The 23722-nt window shown below is 44.0% G+C and overlaps 2 protein-coding genes across 2 annotated transcripts; one reads left to right on the top strand and one right to left on the bottom strand.

The window, feature by feature from the left end:
- Positions 1 to 2522: 2522 nt before the first annotated feature.
- Positions 2523 to 5738, top strand: LOC106031588 (left-right determination factor 2-like). The gene is made up of 4 exons (XM_013174044.3): positions 2523 to 2946; positions 3784 to 4027; positions 4784 to 5023; positions 5190 to 5738. Exons 1-4 carry the CDS (start codon positions 2682 to 2684, stop codon positions 5527 to 5529), a joined length of 1089 nt encoding a protein of 362 aa, XP_013029498.1. The 5' UTR covers positions 2523 to 2681; the 3' UTR covers positions 5530 to 5738.
- A 7694-nt stretch (positions 5739 to 13432) lies between these two features.
- SDE2 (SDE2 telomere maintenance homolog) lies at positions 13433 to 22617 on the bottom strand. Its single transcript, XM_066993637.1, has 7 exons — positions 22454 to 22617; positions 22153 to 22270; positions 19986 to 20097; positions 19226 to 19395; positions 18385 to 18496; positions 17318 to 17717; positions 13433 to 14314 (listed from the first exon to the last, which is right to left on the bottom strand). The coding sequence occupies exons 1-7, from the start codon at positions 22565 to 22567 to the stop codon at positions 14093 to 14095; spliced, it is 1248 nt and encodes a 415-aa protein (XP_066849738.1). The 5' UTR covers positions 22568 to 22617; the 3' UTR covers positions 13433 to 14092.
- Positions 22618 to 23722: the final 1105 nt, after the last annotated feature.

Genomic DNA, 23722 nt, shown 5'->3' with positions numbered 1-23722 from the left:
TAACACTTTTTATTTCTGTACTTCTAGACTCAAAAGACACAGACTTTGTGCAGAAAAAAAAAATCAAAACAAACAAACAAACGAAAAAGACCAAAATCAGTAAATCAGTGTAGAGATGTATTCACATCTCTATATAAAAAGCCTGTTGAACTAATCAGGGCATTTCTTGGAGCACAAAAAAACTGTGGCCTTTCACATCACCCAAGCAAAGGCCATTCTAATATGGGCCCAGCTGTAATACAAAATAATTACGCCCATGCAAATTCAAATCTTGAAAAATTAAGTATTCAGATCCTCACTGGCACACTGAAAATGTGTTTGAAACATTCCTGTGTCCCAGGATAATGGCTATGTAATTATGCTAAGCCTTTCACACTTTCTCTTGTAAGCCATTAGATTTATTTACCAAAATCATTGCATAGATATGCCCAGTTTGAAACTAAATTTAAAGCTTAAGTATAGAGGTTCTCCCTTCAACAGGTCCTGGCTTTCATTAAAACTGTAAGTTCCTGGGACTTGGTGCCCTACAGCCCCTGTAAATACTCTGATTCCTTGAATGCACCGTGGAGATTCTAATACACATTACACAAATAGAGCTACTATAAAATTCCTGACTTTTCTTGTTTGCATGGCAAAGGGAGAATGGCAAATCCACCAATTGGACCGGATAATCACTCTCCTGTGAAAAGTCTGCAATCCACATCCTCTGTTTGCTTCTTAGCTGAGCTTCAACTATTTGCTCAAAAAAATTTATTTTACGTGTGAAGTCCATAAATCACCATCCAATAAACATTAGACAGGGAAGAGATTTCATCCTGGCAGTTCAGACATCAGCCACAGGAGAAGTCACATCCAGATCCAGAAATAAAGACTAATTGGACAGAGGTTTGCAGGATTAGGTCTTATGACATGTTTTAAGAGAGACCACTACGAATGCATGAACTGTAATTTTTTCCAGGTGACGACTCTCACAACATCAACGTGTACCAGCATAACGGTGTGCCAGTCGGTGACGTGCCACGTAGCTGGAGATGCAGCCGGAGGGGGCAGCAGGGCAGGCAGGGCCTTCCTCAGGGGCTAAGAGAGTCACAGAGATGTCAGCAAAATAAACCTCCCCCCTCTTATTTGCAAGAGAAGAAGTTTCTGTCCCGACTTAGAGCTGATGGTCAAATGAAGTGGGTAATTTTCATTGCTTTTAGTGCCCTGGGAATTAATATCACAGAAAATAATAATTTGTTCTTAGAAAGATGCTACGCAAAGAATTAAAACAGACACTGCCCTGGGCCATGCACAGCCGATGCGTTTATAGTCTATATCATGTTTCTACTTCCACCTTAAAATTCAATTCAACTCAAGAAGGTGCCCCTTTAGCATCTAGTGGAGGCTTCATCGTATTTAAGGAGGCAATTTTCTTTAAGAGGCTCCAAAGGCAAAACAGTCTAACCAGAGGTGGTTGGCCAGGCTCTCTCAGCAGGCTCTGTTGCTTTCCTCCATGCCCCAAGCAGGCTGCCTCGGCTCACACTTGCTCGAAGGAGAGGTGAACTACTCCAGGGCGCTTTTGTATGAGTTCAGCTTCTTGTTTCTGCTGGAGAGGATGAGAATCTGCCCCTAATGCTGTGCTCCTTAAGACTTCCATCGATCAGGTTCTGCTTTTTCAATTCCCTTCTCCTGGGATTGGTTTCAAAAATTGATTCCTTCACTTTATGTCAGCAAAGGCCACGGAAGAGGAGGATGTGAGCTTCAAGTTTAAAGACTGACTTCAAGGAGAACAAACAGCCCCCGCAATCCAGCCTCCACTTCAGCTTTGCTCTCTAGAGACAGCTCTGCATTGTGGTTACTGATACCACTCACACACCAACAGCTGTTACCTGTGTTCTGGAGAAGCAGACTGGTGTCTCACGTTCACTGAGGGATTATCTGCTTGTATATAAAGCCATCTTCTCTTAAGCACACATATTATTAAGCACTCAGGAATCCATAAAGAGTGATGGAACATTTTTCCAAAACGCCAGCCCTGTAGGTCTTCCACCTCCTGTGATTCAGAGGCGGTGTAAAAGACCATAAACCATTCAACCACCATGACTCAATGCTGCGAGTCATATGCTTGATACATATACTCAGAGATCAAAGTGGTACCTACCCTCCGCCCCCCAAAAAATAAATTATTTTTGTAATGCCTGCCATAAAGATGGACATTCAGCTGTAGCTTTATTCTCCTGACTGATATTGGCCATTTCAGGTAACAAGTCTCCTAGGGTAAAGATCGAGGCTTCCTTTAAGAGTCGTATGGTGCAGTACGGACAGCAACGCAGTCCGCAGATGTATTTTCTGTCTGACCTAGACCGAACAGGAGACTCTGCTTGCTCAGGGGATTTGGGGGCAAAACTTTGCAGGGAGTTAAAAAAGCAGGGAAATTTCTTCCCAGTGAAGGAATCTGGTAGCTCCCCTAAACCTTCTTCTGTCAGCTTGGCGGTACACGAAGGTGTTAAACTGGCATGTGTCTATCAAGGGGCGGGGGGGTGATCCTTTCAAGTCCTCTGCTTCATCCCCACTTGTGGAATTTGTTGTGCCAGTGGGACGAGGCTGGCTATAAAACCTCTGTCCTGCTCCAGCAGCCTGCGAGCACTCCACAGCCCCGGTGACATCCCTGTTCTTCCCTGCGGGGCCGCTGCCAGAGGAGGATGGAGGCGAGCTTTGCCCAGATGCTCTGCACGCTCTGCCTGGCCACCACAGTCTGTGCCTTCACCCAGGAAGAGTTCAAGGAGGTGCTGCTGAAGCAGCTGGGGCTCTCCGAGGTCCCTAAGCTTCATAAGAGAGACCTGGTGGACCTGGTCATCCCAGAGCACGTGAGGAACAAGTATATCTCCATGCTGAAGCGCCACAGGGTGAAGCGCCGCGCCTCGCCGAGCCTGGGCACCATCCTCAGGGGAATCCCTGGCAATGCAGGTAATGTCCCTGCGCGGGGGCAAACCCACGGGGGGGGTGAGGTTGGGGTCTGCCTTTGAAGAGGAGTAGGGTGGAAAGCATATGCGTAGCAGCAGAGTAAAGATTAACACGTGTCAGTGGCTCCTCACAGCTGGAGAGGGGACCCCACAGTCCTGGCAAAGGGCAGACCGCTGCTGGCATGTGAGAGAAAAGTCCTAGTGCTCAGGAAGCATTTGGGGCAGATGGAAAAACAAACAAACAAATAAATAAATAAATAAATTGTTAGTAGAAAGTGCAAACCTTGCAGTTTTTTAGTCAAAGCTCCAGAAAGTCCTCTTCTCGTTCTTGTAGGAAACAGGTGTGGTATGTCTTCTGAGGATATTTCACTCACCCTGGTCCTTTTATTTTGCTTGGGAACATTATCCACAAGGAAATCTGCTGTGCAGACACAACAGGCTGTGCAAGGACACTTCAAGCTTGCTTTACTTTTAAAAGACACACATAGCATCCTGGGCAGCAAAGGAAGACACTTTTTCATTGCAATTTGTGCAGTTTGCTGCTTTCACACATGCTGCTGGCACAAAGGGATGCACAGCTTTGGGTGTTTGCTCCATTAGGGGTGAATTATATAGATTTCTTTCCATCGTTGCCAAGTTGCAGAGGCTTAGACCTAGAAGAAGAATTAGGGCATTTGCAAGACATTGACTCAGGTATACATTAGAAAAGGTGTGTTTAGTGGCTGTCTGCCACAAGGGATCATTTTGGGAGCATGCAAGGAGTGTGTTGTGATGATAATTGTGGATGAGGTACAGAGGGTGGCAATGACAGACTGTCTTTTTTTGTCCAAAATGTGTGCAGACGTTGGGGGAGACGTCCTCTATCCTGACCCCACACGCCAGAACCTCGTCTTTGACATGGAGGGGAGAATACCGATAAACAGTGAGGTGACAATGGCCGAGCTGAAACTTTTCAAGAAGCCCTTGGACAGGGCAAACCTGCCTGCTAAGCAGTCTCACAGGCCTGTCTCCAACGCCAGAGTCAGTGTCTACTGGGTGCAACGGCAGCGTGATGGTACCAACAGGACCTCCCTGATCGACTCCCGGTAGGTTATGGGGTGTCAGTCCCCTGGGAAGGGGACAGGTGCCACCGGGTGTGCCTCTGTCCGGCGTGGGTACATCTGTAGAACTGGGCTGTGTGGCCTCTAAGGCCAGAACAAGCTGATAAGAGCAGGTATAAGGTTAAGCCTGCAATATGCGATGATGCATTAAAGCGAAGCATTTCTGTGTCAGATGATGGTCTTCCCCTCTGACAGTCTCCATCTGAATTGCTTACCTCTCAGTCTAACTCACAGGGGTTACTGGCTGCTGATAGTCTTTCCATTGGCCACTTCATTAGCTGCTTTCAATATGTAAATTATGCAAAAAGCATCTGTTTCTGCAGTCTAAAGCTTTTGAAAGCTTTACAACCCTTGAAGGCAGAATTAGACATCAGACCAACTTTCTGGGTGGGCAGGGACTTGTGGCCCTAATACAGCTAGGACAGGTGCAGGTGGGAGTAGTTAAGTTTAGCAGACTGCTGTCATGAGCACTGATGCTGCATATAACCCTGCACTGCATGAATGAATACCCTGGTACAGGCACACACAAGGGTTTTTGTTTTTCCCTTTGGTGTCTGCTAGACTTGCATGCTTTGTGTGCTTCTTTTAGTTAGTTAATTGCTGTGGGTGCTTGCCCAGAGCTGCTCAGCAAGTTATCGTGCAACTGAGGCACATGACAACGCACAGGGAGCAAATTACTCGGTGGCAACAACAGCACCATGAGCCCAGGCTTTATCTGACCGGCTTTTCTCTGACGGGCAGGCTGGTTCCAGTGCGAGAGTCGGGCTGGAAGAACTTTGACGTGACACAGGCTGTGCATTACTGGCTGCGAAACAAGAGGCAGGAGCCCATGGTCCTGCAGGTCTGGATTGAGGGGGAGCGAGTAGGCAGTTATGCCTCGGAGGTGGCCAAAGCGGTGCGCTTCACCTCGCAGGACCCCAGGGACAAAGCCATGGGCAAGCCCGAGCTGGTGGTTTATACCCTCGACTTGGAAGACTATGGGTGAGTATGAAACCAAAATCTGTGCAACCTTGACCCTGAGTTACCGTTCTCACTTTGTTGCCTGACTTTTCAAAGCAAACCTGAGCATGGTCCAAGCATCGTGACTCAGGGCCAGCCTCTGCCATCAGCCTTCCTGATTTCCTGTTGTTTCTTGCTTCACACACAGGGGCCCCGGGGACTGCAAGGATGGCGTGGTGACGGGGAAGTCCACCTGCTGCCGTCAGAAGCACTACATCAGCTTCCGTGAGCTCTCCTGGACACAGTACTGGGTCATTGAGCCAGCTGGGTACCAGGCTTACCGGTGCCAGGGGGGCTGCCTGCAGCCCCCCAGGTCCCTGCAGCACTTGGGGGCTGGGGAGCGTGCCTGCGCTGTGGCCGAGACCTCCTCGCTCCCCGTCATGTACCTGGTCAGGAGGGGCAACCGCACCGAGATCGAGGCAGCTGAGTTTCCCAACATGATCATCGAGAAGTGCAGCTGCATGGCAAATGGTGCGGCACTGGTGTGAGGGGCAGATGGATGGACAGGACTTGTGACACCAGTGGGCTCAGAGGAGCATCCATCCTCACCCAAACCTGTGTGACTTACACCTTGCTGGATTCGGTGGAGCTGCTTCCAGGTTATTTCAGTCCCTACCCCGGGGTATTGCACACAGCTGCAGGCAAAAGGCAAGGACAATGATCATTGTCAGGTGCAGAAGTCCCACCTGGGTTTGACTCTCAGTTCCTCAGCTCCCAGTGCTTTGTAAGTTTTGGTCCTTGTCTGTCCAAGTCATGTTTATTGTGGATTGCAGAGCAGAAGCACTTACGTGTATATATTGTATACACACATGTATACACATGTATCACACACATACATATATGTAGTATACAAACAGGTATTGTATACATGCATATTGTATATATACATATTGTCTACATACATACATATAAGTACATAGAATATTGTCCAGAGCTCAAAGGAATTTATATATATGTGCGTATGTATTGTATGTATGTATACTTATATATAAATGTACATATGATATTGTCCGGAACTCAAAGGGTAATATTTTTCATCCCTGTACCTAGGGCTTGGCACAGTTTTAGGCAGAATTTAGAGTCCTGATGTCAATAGGCATGTTACAAACCATGACTATGGTTTGCTTGCACAAGTAGCAGTTTGTAGAATCAGGCCCATATTTTTCTGATTGTGTATTACAGTTTTTTCAATTAAGGGCTATTTTTTCTAGTCTTAATTGCTTTCAACAACAAGGAAACAATAAAATATAATTATTAAAATATCCATGTGTTTGCTTATAGTTATTCCTAGGTGTGAAAGCAGAGGGAAAAAATCAGTGATATTTCTGAACATATCCCAGTGTCCAGCTCGTACAAACCTGCACCCAGTAACAGCCCGCTTACGTGTGTGTCTCTGCCTGCTCATGATAAGATTATCTGCTCGTGCAGGCAGGCACAGGGCTGAGTGGTGTGGAGGACACACCACCGCCACTCCTCCCCGTGCTTCTGCAGGGTATAAGCTAGTACCTTTACAAGGAGAAATTCCAGAAACTCATCTGAGAGGCAAGCGATGCCGCTCTCTGTGTGAGCTGCAGCAGTGCACCGTCAGGGTGGGCAGGCAGCAAGGCAAGTATATAGTCCTATAACTATAGCCCTGGATGAAACAGGCTGCCTCCTTCCTCTCCTGTGCCCTGGTGAAGTGCATTAGCCCCGGCCCTTCCTCACGGGCATCTCAGTAGCACATCTCCCAGAGAAAGGCGGTGATAATGTGGCATAATCCTTTTTTTTGAACTGTATATAACACAGAATCACAGAATATCCCAAGTTGGAAGGGACCCACAAGGATCATTGAGTCCAACTCCTGGCTCCACACAGGACCACCCCAAAATTAAACCATGTGTCTGAAAGCATTATCCAAATGCTTCTTGAACTCTGCTGGGTTTGGTGCTGTGACCACTTCCCTTAGGAGCCTCTTCTAGTCCCTGACCACCCCCTTGGTGAAGAACCTTTTCCTAATATCCAACCTGAGCCTCTGCTGACACAGCTCCATGCTGACCCTGGGTTCACCAGAGAGAAGCGATCAGCACCTACCTCTCCGCTCCCTGTTGTGAGGAAGCTGTAGGCTGTGATGAGGCCACCTCTGCCTCTTCTTCTTTAGGCTGAACAAACCAAGGTGCTGGCTGAGCCCACTGCTGGTGGGAGGACTCCTATGTGCGTTTGTGTGGCTGGGCAGGGAGCCCAGGGGCCACAGACAAGGTGAACCTTGCCCCAGGAGGCTGTGGAGTCTCCTTCCTTGGAGAAGTTCATATTCAAAAGCGTGTTCCCAGGCAACCTGCTCTGGGTGTCCCTGCTTGAGCAGGAGGGTTAGACAACGTGGCCCCCGGAGGTGGCTTCCCACCTCAACGCCCTGTGATTCTGTGGGGATTGGGGCCTGCTGGACTCAGCAGCAGCATCGGGCTGTCCATCACTGAGGCTGAGGTATCAGGCGCCCCTGCCACCCTGCGCGAGGCCAGCTCTGAGGTCACCCAGCCTCACAGGCCTTCCCCTTGGCCTGCAGATGGGCTGGCACCTTTCACTTCTGTAAACACTCCTAACAAAACAAACAAACAAGAGCTTAGAGGGGAGTAAAAATGGCAGGAGCACGGACTCACCAGTGCCAGCACCGGGCACAGAGCACCAAGGGTGACTTGGATCAGAATTGGATGAGCCAGATTGGCCTCAGCCACTCTCTTCTCATGGTTATAGGGTGTCTGTCATCGTGAACATTCAGACCTGGCTCCTCCCCACCCTGTGATACCTTGTGCATGCTGTCTTGCTGCGTTTATGTCTGTACAAGCTGTAACAGATACAAAGTCTGTCAAGCTGTCACTTTATTCCTCCTGCCTGAGTAGCAGCACAGACTGAGGAGACAAAACACCTTATGTACATGGTGACAGTTTGTTTCATTAACATAAGGGAAGGGAAGGGAAGGGAAGGGAAGGGAAGGGAAGGGAAGGGAAGGGAAGGGAAGGGAAGGGAAGGGAAGGGAAGGGAAGGGAAGGGAAGGGAAGGGAAGGGAAGGGAAGGGAAGGGAAGGGAAGGGAAGGGAAGGGAAGGGAAGGGAAGGGAAGGGAAGGGAAGGGAAGGGAAGGGAAGGGAAGGGAAGGGAAGGGAAGGGAAGGGAAGGGAAGGGCTATCGATCTTGTGAAAGCTTTTCTTATGAAGCAGACTTGGGCAGGACAGCAGCACATTCCTATGGCAGGGACTTTCTCCATTACCGTTACGTTTCGGAGAGATAACCAAGGTTTCAAGCCATACTAAACATCCCTGCTAGCTGAGTCAAATTGCCCTGGCTAATCCTTCCACGTTTTCATTCAAAGGCTGCCCTCCCATTTTCTTTTAAAATCTATGATAAGCTGCAGCTTCGCCCTTCTGGTGAGACCTCATTTCCTCTCCATCTCTTTTTTTTTTTCCCTTTGCGTTTCACAAACTCCTACAAAGAGTGTCTGACACTTGGCCTTTCAGGGCAGCCTCCTAATTGCTGGGGTAAGTAGAAAGTCAAATTCCCAATCCACATCCCAACAGAGGTGATAACCAGGGCAGCTCCTCTAGCTTGGCTGGGAACAGCTGGAGTCTGGGAAAAGGGGACCCAAGGCAAACAAACAGGGGAATTGATGGGTTTTCAGGCTACCGTGTGATCCCTCAGAACTCTGGTATTTTTAAGGAGCCATCCAACAGTCTCAGCATCTCCTGGTTTTTGCATTAACTTAATGTGAAGTTAACTCCAGTGCAAAGATGGGCAGCCAGGATCTGAATGCCTCTTTCCATTCCTCCAGCAGGTGCAGCAGGAGAGCAGTGTGCCCACCGCCAGCACTTTTCTGCTGGGCTGCTTGGACCTGCACACAGCCACAAACAGGGTCTGCACCCCAGGGCCTCTCCCCTGACACAGGCAGCAGCCATGGTTGTGCTCCGCAGCACAAACATCAAATTTCATGTTAAAGGTACTCCTGATTTTTATTTGCCTGCTTTTTTCCTCCTTCTGATTCTCTCAGTGATCATAAATCTGCCCTTTTGAAAGTTCAGGTATGCATATTCCCTTTAAAAGTGTGTGTTTGCTGAAAATTAATACACTCAGGTCGTAATTGCTGTTTCTAAGGGAGCAGCCAACTTCCCACCCTGTGGCTAGTGACTGTCATCCTTAGGAGGTCTCAGATAATTACCTTATGCTGAATACAGCATCACACAGTGCACGTGACCTCATATATAACCACCAGAAATCCAGCGATGTTTTCAGTGAGTTGTCGAACACTTGCAGCAGACGTTTCACAAGTCAGCTGGTGCCTTATAAACACTGCTCTGCTTTCCAGACGTTACAGGCAGCTCTCTGAGGAGCTTCTTGCTCCCTGTTGTACTCCACCACAAAGCAGCCAGGGCTTACGGAACACATCCTCCTCTGTTAGTCCACTGCCACCTACAGTAGCAAGTGTAAAAGCTGTCACACTCAGAAAAACAAGGAAATTACTGCATGCTCCGTGCATCCTTACTAGCAGCGCTAGCAGTGACGTGTCTAAAACACTGAAGTAGCTTTTCAGTAACTCACCTGTGTTGCAGAAAACTAGCAGAAGAAAATAGAAAGAGCCTTTTGACTGAAGGCAGTCAGCTGTTCCCATGTCTGCTGTTGGTCATCTTTGTAAACTTCCATGAGTTATGTTTCTGTACCTCAGTTTAGAAAACAGACGTAATCAACCCTAATCTTGCAGTGCTCTTGTGAATGTAAGCTCTTTAGGACTTCTTACACTGCTGAGAGATCCCAAGATGAAAATTATTTGTGGAAATAAAAAACATCGTTTAGTGAAATTAGGTGGTTTTATGTGATATGCAAGTTCTCTAAAGCTTTTTCTTCTGAGCTGAGGGATAAAAATACCATTTTTCACTTAGCAGTGTGTCATTCATGTCACAGAAAAAAAGGCAGAAAAACATTACTCAGGTTTAGCAATGAATACTCCTGTTTGGCAACACTGGGTGATCCAGAGAGTTGCATTTTGGAACTGAAGCTGAGTGATCAGCAGACCGCAGCCTTGCTTAACAGCAGCACAGGAGACATTATGCTCTAATTCTGAACTTGCTAGCCAGAAGCCAATTCTTACCAAACCTGAGTATTTCACATAGCTAATGATTTGCCCTGTTCCTTGCTATTTTTTCTGCATTATACGTACTTAAATTTCCTTCCAGGGTATACATGGATCTGTATTCAGTGAGTAAAAGCTCTTCCCCAGGCTTGCGCCACTATTTTCTCTAATTTTATCACCAGTCAATAACTCTGAAATACAAGAGAAACCCAAGACAATGCTCTAGCTCTTTTAGAATATTTTTTTATTTTTTATTTAAAAAAAAAACAACGTAACGCAAAACACTTCAGAAGAATTCTGCAAGACACACTTCTTGCTTGTTGGGGAAGTGTTTGCACAGGAGCACAAAGCTTTTTTTCGGACAGATGTTCATAGTCTTGATGTGTTTACAACCAGAAACATTTTTTGAAATCCCAAGTTGCATTACTCATTGGAAAGATAAAGATAAAAGCAGGAGTACCGTACACTCTGCATTATCCTCTGGTCCTGCACTAGAAAAGATCACCTTTATTCTGAGGCCATTCTGTACTATATGAAACAACCCATTACACATTGGAATGGCTTTAATTTATATATAATTAGTAGCTGCTGAATTCTTTCTTCTGTTGTCCAAATACTTCAGAAAGCTTCAAGCACTTGTTTCTGTTCTATTGAAGAATCAGAGTCTTGTCTATGATCTGTTTTCTGAAGGATACCCTATCGTCACATGGAAGTGAAGCACTGCCAGTGAGGGCCTGTATGCCTCTCTAGATGTAGCATTGCTCAAGGCTAACCCCGCATGCAGACATACTCCGGAACAAGTGCTTGTTCCTGTTTAGCTCAGCAGGATCTAAACAATTACAGAATAAATATGCCTAAGCACTGAGCTGGTTCAAGGTACACATAAGCCATTATCCTAACAACGCAGAGAGGAAGGGTAATGCTTCTAATTCTGGCACTACTGAAGACAATTTAATAAGTGTTTGGCACTACTGCTGGTTGAAGATACTCCAATTCTCCGCCGACCACTATTTATTCCCTACCCTATACAATGCTCCATTAGTTATGCTGGCACAAATCTGTTAAGAGGCACACCTTATGCCCCATTAGGGAACAGATTTGTTAGAACAAGGAATCCACAACAAGAAACGCAAGTGGATGATAGTGCATGGGACAGGCTTAGAAGAGGCTGAGTCACTGCAGCTGAAGTGAAAGCACAATTGCAGCCAGGGGAAGTAAGTTAGGCAAGTGTTGTTACCAACACACATCATTAAATTGGCCTGTTCCGTTTTGGCCCACACTATCCCCTGCCATACTATGAAGGAGCTTCAGCATGTTCACGTAGCTAAGGCACTCCTGACACACCCTCGGTATGTGCTTTTATGAGAAGAGCAGTAAGCATACTGATGGCTTAGCACCCAGGTGGGACTGCTGCTGATGCAAAATATTCTTGATGGACATATTCATGACTACCAAACTTCACTATGTTGAGGTGACCTTCTAGGTACCCTCTACTCCTGTTCCCTAATGAGACATACAGAGTAAACCAAACCTTTCTAACCAGGATCCACCCCTTGTCCTGTAACAACCCCCATGAGATATGATTTGCAGAATCTTAATGTCTTTTTTTTTTTTTTGGAATTTCCCAAGTCTCCCTTACAGATTAAAGTGTCAGACATGTCAAGTGCTTTATTGCCACAAACATGAACTTATCTGCCATATTCTTTGCTGTATATAAATCACTGCTCATCAAATAAACAAAATTATACTAATGATAAGCTGCAACATGGCAAGTTCACTACTTTTGGATCACATGTGCAGGTAAGTAGAGAACAGTTCAAACACAATTCAGCAGTTTAGCCCTCAATTGCCATAACTTGTGTTTTCAGAACACTCCATCAAGTAGATCCACGAGTGCTGGATTTGTGTATGACGGTGTAATTACCACCACTGCACGTATCTGCCTATCCGTTTCATACTCAGTTGAAAGACCCAAAAGGGCACCAAGGACTTGTATGTACCATACAGCACTTTCACAGAATTTAAATGCACAAAATATGGTTCCAACTAGCGAGTAGACTCAAATCCATTTTACAAGTAAGACAAAACAAAGCACAGGAAGCGTTTTTGACTTGCCTATCAGCTGCTGCATTAGAAATAAATCCTGCACTTCCCAGTTTCCACACCTTTCCTCAGTATGACTCGAGACCATCTGCTATGAACTGGAATATATGCAGGAGAACAGAAGACCTGGCTGCCAGGTGCGTTAAGGATGCTTGCTCACACCCAGGCTGTCCCTGACCCTCAGCGACACCTGGAGGAATGCTGGCACCAGGACTGCTCCCCCGTAAACTTCAGGTGGATACATCTCCAGAGCAGGAAACTCTCCATCTTCATTTTCTAACCAAGTACCTCAAAGACCAAGAGAGGAATGCTGGTTTTGGTTTGGCCACATGCCAGAGATTTTGTCAGGGGATGGGGTGTGACCAGAAGTGACCAGCAGATCTAGCAAGGACTCCCTTCACTGTCCTGGCAAGTCACAGAACAGGTCCCATCAGTGACTGAATATAAACTGTCGGATTAATCAGCATGTTGGGGCAGCTGCATGAACACAACTGTTTTGGCAGCTCACCTCTACAGTTTGTCAAGAAAAAAAACTTTGAGCTTCAATACCCTTTCTCAATCCCGAGCTAACTTCCAAGCATAAACAAAACAATTTCTGAGGACAAAGGTTGTAAGATTGAAAAACCAAGTCACTGCCGACTGAAATATTAGATAAGCACTGCTCATATTTGAGACATAAAATGCCACAAGTGAACTAATTCCCTAGCATTTGAAACCCATTTCCTGTCAGTGTTGCAGTTCAAAATTATTTTTTGAGCCAAACTTTATACAGACAGACTAATGGTAGATGACAGAAAAGGAAGAAAGCAAATTTTTTTTCAGGTCATTTTTCAGGTCTCTCCAAGAAAATCTGATAGGCAGACCATGAACGTAATATTCCCCAGTATACAGTGGTAAAATCTGAGGCACCAGACTGAACACTACATAAAAGCCTCTGAAACAAAGGAAGTGGCAGTTGCACACAGTCATGAAAATACGCTGCCCCTCCATCCTTAGTCCTTAGCGCCGCACAGGGTAAATCCAGCCCTAAGGTTACAGACACTACTCTAGGGTAAAGCAGCACTGCTGCAGATATTCAAGTCCTTGAGAGACTATTCCATTGCCTTTACCATTGGGAAAAAAAAAAAAACAAAACAAACAAAAAACCACTATTCTAAATTTCCCATTCATGTTCCGATGATCACTCAGTATCTTACCAACCTTCAGCAAGCAACAAATATAATTTATTCTTTTTAATTTCTTAAGGATGTACATCTCTTTTTCCTCACTCAGACACTTTTCAAGGACAAAAGTAGTAAATTTGTTTATTGAACTGGTTCTTATAAAAGAAATACCAATTATTAACTGATATCGTATTGATACCTGACATCTCACAAATTCATAGAACAGTATTTATTTATACTATCTTCATCCATATAAAAATGTTCTTTTTATATAAACTTCATCTTTTAAGCCTAAATAATAAGTCTGATGTTTATCTTTTGACGGTTGTAACTGTGCTATCTTCAATACATATTAAAGGAGAATCAAGTTAAAGCCAAGAAAGGATTGATATTTCTTAAAATAAATGACGACAGTGTCATAGAATCATCAAATTCAAGATATTCAGATTATTTCTTCCCATCTGCAGCAATTTTGTTCTGTCACATTAAGACTTGTTATAACCATTTGTAAAGAATACTATAACACTCTTGTATACTGAGCACAAAACTCACTATTTAGCAACTTACTGTGTTATGTTAACTAAACTTCATTAAAAATAGAAACAGAAAACTATCCGGTGATAACAAAGAATTCTATGTGGCAGTACAGAATGGAAATAGAATAAGGAAAACTTGAAAGTACACAGACACAAAATAATTTAAACTTTTGCTTTTTTCCCTTTAGGTGGCTTTGCAAATAAGGAAGGATTGATCTGGTCTCTAGTGAGACCTCTCACTGAGAAAAGCCTTGCTGCTCTTTCCTGTAAAGTGCCTCCACATTTCAGCCCTAAAGCCATCAGTTCCATCTTCAGTTTATCTAAACCCAGCACTTCCATTTCAGCAGCAGAGTTGAATGCGAGTAGGTCTATTGGTTCCACCTCCTGCAAAGAGAAAAACATCCACTGTGACAATTATTGTTTTCTTCCTGACAGAGGGAGCGGGGCAAGTATAGACAAAATGCTTGATTTTACAGAAAACCTTAAATTAGGATTATCTCAAAGTCTTAATTACTTTACTTAATGAAGTTGATCTATATCTCCATATATGTTAGGCTGGATATTCTCTTTATTAGCAGTATCTATTTTATCCAGGCCAAGTGTTACTGCATCACGTGCAAGCAAATTTAAGCTAGCCAGCAGCCTGGCCTTAAGCATGCACGTCTGAGCAGAGATGACACACCCAAGAGCAGGGTGAATGCCCAGGTGGGCTTCACACCCAGTGTCCAGCTGTGCTGTTACAATTCTCCTCCTTGCAATGCCTCTGCTAGCTAGTTAAAAGGCTCGCTCTAACATGTCTAGGCAAGCTGCAGACAAGCTTAGTCTTGCAATGCACACAGCCTCCAAGACAGAAGCACCAGCCATTTTAAATAAGCGTAAGTGATTTTTCTTTTTTAATTACTCCACTAAAATTAACACATTCTACTTGCAATAGCAGTTTAAAAAGTAAACTAAAAATGTAAGTGGCAGTTATTTAATACTTTTCTCCAGGAGACAAAATAGATGGCACTGTTTTTATCCCCTCGCAAAAAAATGAACTAAAAATAACAGCCCACCATCTCATCTAGCAGCTCCATAGCTTAACCTTGGCTTCCAGAGTCACAACAAAGCTATCAGCCCTTTTTTAATGACATGCAGAATACAACAATATGCCCCTATCAGGAAGGGGAATGAACAATTATTCTAATGCAGTTACACTCTAGTTATAGAAATAGATACAAATAAGATTAACAAAAAAGCTCTTACTTCTCATCTTGACACATTAAAAGTTATTAAAATTTCTTCTTAAAAGAAAATTGGTATATTCACAGGATAGTTGAGTGTGAAAGAGACCCCTGCATATTGTCCAGTCCAGGCCTCTGGATACCAGCACAGTAAGGTTACCAACTGCAGGTTACCCAGGGTTTTGTCCGCAGAAGAATCCAGACAAGGACTTTACAACTCAAAAGCGGGAATTTACTAACACCCTGACCACTAGCACACTAAGAAGGACAAAAGAAAATCAACCCCACCTTGCTCAGCATTTGAAGCAGCTATAAGTCTTAGGGTAAGCGTAACACTGGAGGTATCAAAGGGACTTCAGAGCAAGTAGCATCAACAGTGAGACTACTGAGTTATGAGCTCAACAAAAACAATTAGCACTAGCAGAATCAGAACCTTTGTCCTGCTAAGCATACAAAAAAGACTGGTTGCCTCATTATTCTAGTCCTACTTAAAAACAGAAAACACACAAAAAAAACATCAAGGACTATTATAAAAATATTTCCACCTGCAATAACAATCTGCCACTGGTGGAGTTTCCTGTTCTAAGAATAGACAGCCTCACAAATACTGAGCAAAAGGTAAACAGTGGAGAATGGTAAACATCCATTTTAAAGTGTCCCTGCTTTAATAGTACAATAGATGATCAAGTTCTAATTTATCAGATTATAGCCCTGATTTTTTTTTCCCCATTTAACTGTATTAAACCTTTACTTATCAGAATTCAGCCATTGCCAATGGCTGAATTCATGGGAGGCTTTCTGCTCTAGTTGAACAAAGGCAGAAAATTCAAGCAACTCTTCTAGCCTGAAAAAATACTTGATTCATCATTTCCCTCTCCAGCCCCACCCACCCTCCGCCCCCTCCAAATGTTAGTATTATACAAGGGACAAATGAAGCACAAATATTGCCAACTTTTACTGCCAAATATTAGTTGGGCTTTCATCAATTCAGTGGGAAAAGCTGCACTCTCTTCTGGTTGAGAGACCAATCCAGAGCCTCCGCAGCAAAAGAATCCCTGTCATCCTCCTGTCTATCACCAGAGAAGGAACCTCATGGTCAGCACTGCTCCTGATCCAGCTGAGGGTGCTCTGACACCAACCCAAATTGCCAGCGAGGATAATGGTATAGCTACAGTACAGAAGTGCTTCTATCCCTGATGCGCCAAATGATCAATTTTAAAACCATTCTTCCACCATCCATCGCAAATTCAGGCAAAGCCTATCACCTACATTAATCTTGCCTCTCTAATACAAGGAGCTGCTGCTTTCAGACTTTCACTGGTCAAATGAAAACTGAAATTTGCAGCAGACCAGGGTTCTCTGTGAGCTAGACTCAAGTCTTTTATAAATAAAATACTGAGAAACACTGATCAGCTGACTGGTTTAGGGGGCATCTACATGCAATAACTTCTAATTTTAAAATTGTGGTCAGTTATAAACATTAAGATCAAATTATAAGTAAGATTAGTCAAGTTGGAGAGTGGTAATGTCTCAAGAAGTATTGGTAAGAGTCTTTCATCCTACAGAATGTTTTTTTTCCTCTACCTCCTGCATCAATAAGGAATTCTGGATCCAGAGTTTACGGGGAAGGAGCGAAAACACAAAAAAAAGGGAAACGCAGATCTTGGGAAAGACAACACTACACAGCCAAGGGCAACTACATCTTAGTAGAAACTCTAAACTATTAAAAATCTTAATTTTGTGAAGTTTTGCCTTGACCCACTCTACTTATCTCTCAAGACCGCTGCCACTTTACTACAATTCTACTTCCTGCACATGGATCTAATGGTTACCTGTGAAGAGACTGTCAGCTAAGAGCCTTATTTGGCTGCAGCTGCCTTCATCTTGCACATTCCCTTTTTGTAAGTATGGAAATGCATCATCTTCAGTCAAGCAGTTTTTCCCTCTTAACCTTGGGATTTTGTCTGCTCTGTATCAAACACTGAAGATTCTATTAGCTTCTTAGGAGGATAATTACTCAAACTCAAGCACTTACATCTAATGCATCAAATTCAGATGATACAGATCCTTTCCCCTTCCCTTTGTGGATCACAGAAAAAAAGTGATCAAGTAAAAGCAACTGAAGAAAAGAGACACACCGTGTTCTGTACTGTTTCATACTTACTGTGCTCTGTGACTGGTCCACTTCCTGCACCTTGGAAGAAACATTTTCTTGCACCTCTTCTTTCACGCCTTGGGTTACTTCATTGTTTTCTTGGGCCTCTTCCTTCTGGGGCTCTGTCACTTTACTGTTTTCATCAGCTGGAATTTCAGTTTGCCCACCTTTGTGCATCTCCCTTTGCAGGTCACTTCCACTAACTTCTGGCTGCTCCGGTGCCTTCTCAGTGACTGGACTATGTTCTGCTGGATCCACAGGGCTGTTTGAACATTTGCTTGAATTGCCAGCATTTTCACCATATCCACTGCCTGACGGACAACTTCCGTCAGATGCATGAGGGGAATCGTTTTCACTGCCGTCGTCAGAATCTGAACTGTCAGTATCATCCAATCCTTCCAATCCCAGCCTGCAACAAGCAGTACATTACAAGTATTTACCTAAATTTCACTTTTTTTTTTTTAATTCTAATCTTTTTCTTTCCAAAACTTGCTTCAAAGAGATGCACTGAACTACTCTAGCAGGTATTTAGGATAGTTCAGTAAGACGAAGAGCTGCTAATACCAAACAGGACCTGACATCTCCCAAGAAAAGGTGTGTACCTTACCAGCAATCCCAAATACAAAAGTGTGTGCTACCCATTGCTACTCCAAGCACCACTGGAGAATCATTATGCCTTCTCTTTCATGTTACGTGAAGAAAAAACAGCTGTTGTGATTTGGGGTTTGTTTGTGGGTTTTTTTTGTTTTTTTTTTTTTTTTGTTTTGTTTTAATTGGTTGTTTTAAGTTCATTTTAAATTGATTTCCTTAATGGAAAAAAAAAGGAAAATGAGTGTTAGTAGAACATAACCATATTAAACAGGGAGGGAAAAAAGGATGCCTACTTTTGCAAGTAAGAAGTTTGCTCCTGCTGGGACAGAGTTATATGAAACCGTCAACATTTAGTTAGAGCTCTTCCGTTTAATCAGTTCCATTTATTAATTGTTATTTAAGTCTACTTTCTGGATGAGATGTTGTTTGCTTACATTTATCAAATTTCCATTAAGTTCAAAGTTTTATGGAGTCAAAGTACTTACAAAAAGCATTTTTTCTTTCCATATTTTGTTCCATTCTTTCCAGATTCACCTGGACGCTTCCGGCTACTGCCACTTCCCGGTGACACTACTTTGCTTGAAGTGGCCTGCAATCCTACAAAAGGAAGTCAAAGTCTACTTCACTGTTACACAATTCATACATAGAATTTACAACAGGCCTCTTTTTATTTCAGATGCAGTATAAAACACTAACTGAAAATAATCACTATCAGTGCACATTTATGGAAATTCAAAGCTTCAACAAACTCAGCAGCAACAAAAGTTTCCTTATCCCACTTTACTAAGACACAGAGTTGATCTTAAAATTGGATTCCTGATGTGAACTCCTAGTTTCTACATCCCATTCAGCCTCAAGTTTCACTATCAAGCTGCCAGCAAGGGAACAACCAGTGGATAAATAAAATAACTACAGAGAACGGTAAATGAAACAGGATATTTTGTAGCTGTAGTCCATTTCTGTTTTTTACATAAGACCTGATCACGTATCGTCATTTTACTGAAAATGATTACATAATTCTTACTGATGAAATACCAACACTACCTTCACAGAATTTTGATATTACTGTGAGATGACACTGTAGCACAGTAAAATAAAGTATCGCTAGAATCCGTGTTACGCTGTTCAATGCAATTTAAGAAAAGCAGTAGCCAAAGAGGAAAAATTAATTCAACAAATTTTACTGGAGTTTAAAATGTAATTCAACTGAAAGAGCTACTGTCAGCATTTTTTTCCTTTCTTTAATTTTCATGCTGGGCTGCGGTCATAGGGGCTTTCAATTTGCTTTATTTTTTGAGGAGATAAAATGAAGCTAAACTGCAATACCTTTAAGGACTGAGTCTTCTAGCCGCTCAGCCATTTCATGACACTGCTGCTGGTAATCTGGATTTATAAAGTAATGCTTTGGCTCTGCAAGTTTCCGCTGCAGCCTTTCCAAGCGCCTTTGCTCTTTTTCTGCTTCACGTTCTGCTTGCTGCTTCACCCATTCAGCCATCCTGCAGATTACAGAGCCATGAAAATGACAGCATTTCTGAGACTTAGTGCAATATTAGTTTGTTACTTTGCAATTACCAAATGCTGAAGAACAAAAACATTCATGGGAATTACTGAAGGAATATATAGAAAGTCTGCTAAAACAAAGAGAATAAAGTTTATTCTGGAAGCCAGAAACAGCAGGAAGGTCAACTTTCCCCAATATGCCTTGCAGCTTCAGAAAGAAGAACTGTGAGACTTTCAGATTAGAAATCTAAGACGTGCAGACCAGTCTTCTCTCAAAAGAAGGTCACGGTACAATCACCTCTATTTTTCAATAATACATTAATGCCAAAAGAATGCTGTTGACTTCCTGCTCTAGCTGACCCTGCTTGAGCAGGGGGAATGGGACCCGTTTACCTCCAGAGGTCCCTTCTAACCTCAACCATTCTGTGATTCCGGTCTATCTGTGCTCATAGTTTCACTTTCACTCCTTTTAGTATTCAAAAGGAAAATTCATTGCTATAACAGCCTGTTATATGACCTCTTTTGTTAGTAGTGAATTATGCAGTTGCTCTATTTTATAATGCTAGCTTCTAAGAAAATGCCTCACGCTTTTTCATGATTGACATCTCGAAGTCTCCTTCCACTGAGATCTCTGCAAGCCTCTCTATTTGTTGTCTTTTCAATCTGTGCACCAAGTGCTCGCAGCATAGATCCAAATCCTGAGGAAAAAAAGTAATCAAGAATTAGATAAACAGAAACAAATGGAGATGAGTTAGCACAAAACAAAAGAATTAACTATGGAAAAATAATATAGGGAGTTCAACACTTCTCTTTCCCTCAATGCTACTGAAATATGGGGTAAATTGAAAATTACAACGTTAGAAATGTCACCAGGTGACATTTTAGGAGACAGCCATAGCCACTTCATCGAGATGATCATGATGGACAACGTTATGCTGGACAGCCCCCCAAAACAGATTTCTATATGCTCCTCAGCCACTATTCGTACGCACAACTGCTAACATTTCTCATCGAGTCCCATCTTATGTTGTCCCACGTTTGAGAAGGACACTTAACAGCCTCAAAGAGACAATGTGGATTAATAAAATCCTTTAAGCAACTTGAAAGTACTAACCACGGTTTTTCAATTAAAAGCTGAACACATCTGTACCATCAGTGCCCTCAAAGTACCTTTAAGAAGTGTTGCAAATAACAACCAATCCAGACTGGATCATGAGGCAGAAAAAGTACTGTGTTCAGCTACTAAAACCAATCACTGCTATTGGCGATGAAAATTTATGTAGCTCATTGAACACGCTATCGAATTTCACATTCTGAAGAATAAGAACCTAGCTGTTACACCTAGCCAGGCATGCTCCCAAAAATCAACAGCAATGAATTCATTAAGGTCACAAGTGTTGAATTAGACCTGATAATAGAGCGCTCAGTTTTCTTATACGATGATAAGCATGATCTGTAACTCTTTGAGATCATACAGTAAGTCTTGATATTTCTGACCTGTGCTTGTTCGCCTATTTTTAATCAGTCTTTTAATTACAAAGTCAAATCAAAGCAGGCAAAATTGTCAAAGAGCAATTTTTAAGCAACTCCAACAGCACATCAGTAACACAGAGTGAATCACAGCATGTGCACCCTGGGTCATCCCAGGATAACTGAAACTGACAGACAATAGGTGAGGAAGATGGATGCTATACAATGAGCTTATAAAACATGCAACACTTTTAGGGCACTTAACCAGCCAACACAACAGCTCGTAAGCTAAAGCAGTAATGTTTCTTTTTGTTTCCTTCTAAAACTATGAAGAAGGCAACGCAAGCTGAGATGCAGTCTGATGCAAGGCTGCACAATTATTCAGCATTTTAGCTCAACGGCCAGAAAGCTCCAAGAACTAGATTCAAAAAGCAAACATATATGGACTTCATTTACATGCAAATATACTCTGCTAAACTTGTTTCACCCTTCACGTTAGATTTTACGGAATGCCCATATTGTCAGTGGCTGCATATTTTTTTGTGATTAGCACATCATCTACAACAATGTTAAAATATTTTGACAATAGAAGCAGCCTGTTTTAGACTGAAATCTTTAGTTCTCAGGATACTAAGACCTTGGCTTTATTTTTTCAAATAAGAAAAGACAAAATCAATTAGGTTATATAACGTATTCAAGCCACAGACTATTTGTAGCTGGAATACTTGCCATAAGCGACCACAAGTGAAATTTAGGAAACTAAGAAGCCTTTTAAACACAATTTTGACCTTGAATTCACTCAGAGGCACCTTACAGATTTCTGCTAGTAGAGCTAAGCTAACTAGGGATGCAAAACAGGACGGTGCCAACAACAGCTGTTACAGAATCACAGAATCGTCTAGGTTGGAAGAGACCTCCAAGATCACCCAGTCCAACCTCTGACCTAACACTAACAAGTCCTCCACTAAACCATATCACTAAGCTCTACATCTAAATGTCTCTTAAAGACCTCCAGGGATGGTGACTCAACCACCTCCCTGGGCAGCCCATACCAATGCCTCACAACCCTTTCGGTAAAGAAGTACTTCCTAATATCCAACCTAAAGTAAACTCTCAGCTTTGGCTTTACCTCGTGGACAGCCCGCAATCATCTGCATTGCGAGATATCTGCTACCAGATTACAACTTCTGGTATCAGTATTAAGGTATTAAATAAATAAATAAATAAATAAATGAAATTTAAACCTAAGACGTGAATTCGTAAGAAAGCACAGAGCAACAAACCTCCTTTTCCACCACAAAGCCTCGGTTCCAGGCTATACACCGCGCCATTCTGGAGAACATCGTCATCATGAGCCAGCCGCCCGTTGCACTTCACGTATAAACTTTCTTCGGGAATACCCTAAAAAACAACACAATTTTTATCACGTGATCGGCTGAAAAACGAAATAACCTGGCAAAGCGCACCGTTAAGGAACCGCAGAACTGTAGGGGCTGGAAGGGACCTCCGCGGCGAGGCACGGAGCCCGAAAACCGGGACCGAGACCCCCCGGTGCCCGCGTCCCCCCCGCCCGCCGCCGCTCACCAGCCGCCGGGCGCAGTCCCGCAGGAGGCCGCGCACGGAGCCGCCGCCGGGGGGCAGCGGCAGCGGCCGCGCCCGGGAGCCCAGCGGGTCCCGCAGCAGCAGCAGCAGCGCCATCTTGGCACCGCTCCGCCAACCGCCGCCCCGCCCCGCCCCGCCCCGCCCCGCGCCGCGCTGGCGTCACGGGCGCGCGGCCGGGTGACGTGAGGCGGGAAGCGGGGGGGGGGAAAGGGCTGGTGGGGGGCGATAAGGGGAGGGTGGGGCGGGATGGGATGGGATGGGGAGGATGGGGATGGGGATGGGGATGGGGATGGGGATGGGGATGGGGATGGGGATGGGGATGGGGATGGGGATGATGGGGATGATGGGGATGGGGATGATGCAGATGAGGATGATGCAGATGAGGATGATGCAGATGCACGTAGGGTCTCTGCCCTCTCTTCAGGTGGTGTGGCTGTGCTGCTAGTGACTATTAACTATTTTTTTTTTTTTTAACTTCAGTATGCTTTCTAGTTGCCGGGCTTCCATTTTTTTCAGCTGCTAGAGGCTCAAACCTCACCGAAGACTACCTGCGTATGTTGTATTTTAACCTTCGGGGTCAATCTGACGTTTCGGTCCTTTCAGGGACCCAACTTACCGTTTTTATGTATGTGAGGTCCTTCTGAGAATTTAGGTGTTTTGACCACTGGCTTATAGTGGTCAGTCTGTGGGAGCCTGCATTTACCATGAAAACATTGAAATGTGACGACTTGCCCGGGAGGGAATAGAAGCTCACAAACAGTGACCGGATATTTTCCTTTAGGAAATGGCTCTGAGAATGGTTCATCTGGAGTGTGCTGCGTAGATGAAATGCCCTGTCTGCCAGGGTACATGGCACAAGCAATCTTAAAAGCCATTTCCACCCCTTTTCTACACTAGATAATTGTACCTTTCTAATTCAGATTGATAAGTGCAGCCTACGAGGTTATAAAGGCTCTTTAAAGTGTGTTGCAGCGCCTCTGTGAGAACATAATAGCAGGCAAAATACATACTTTCTCCAAACATGCTTGTCTGATTCGCCGCTTTGGTAGTGGTGGCAGCAGCATGAGAATGGGAACATTCATCCCGCCCCAGGTAAGTGGGAGGTGGTTGTGCTGCCATCACCAGGCACTGCGACCGAGTGCTCGCATCAGCTACTGCTTGTGTTCTGCTCACCACAAGTGTGGCAAAATGCTGACACTGTGGTAAGTACAAGAAACGTGCAGCCGTTGGGTGACCAATTTGCACAGGCAG

Source organism: Anser cygnoides, chromosome 3 (assembly GCF_040182565.1).
Source record: "Anser cygnoides isolate HZ-2024a breed goose chromosome 3, Taihu_goose_T2T_genome, whole genome shotgun sequence".
NCBI classification, from domain to species: Eukaryota; Metazoa; Chordata; class Aves; order Anseriformes; family Anatidae; genus Anser; species Anser cygnoides.
The sequence above is the reverse complement of the archived record's forward strand: the minus strand, read 5'-3'. Positions and strand labels throughout refer to the sequence as shown.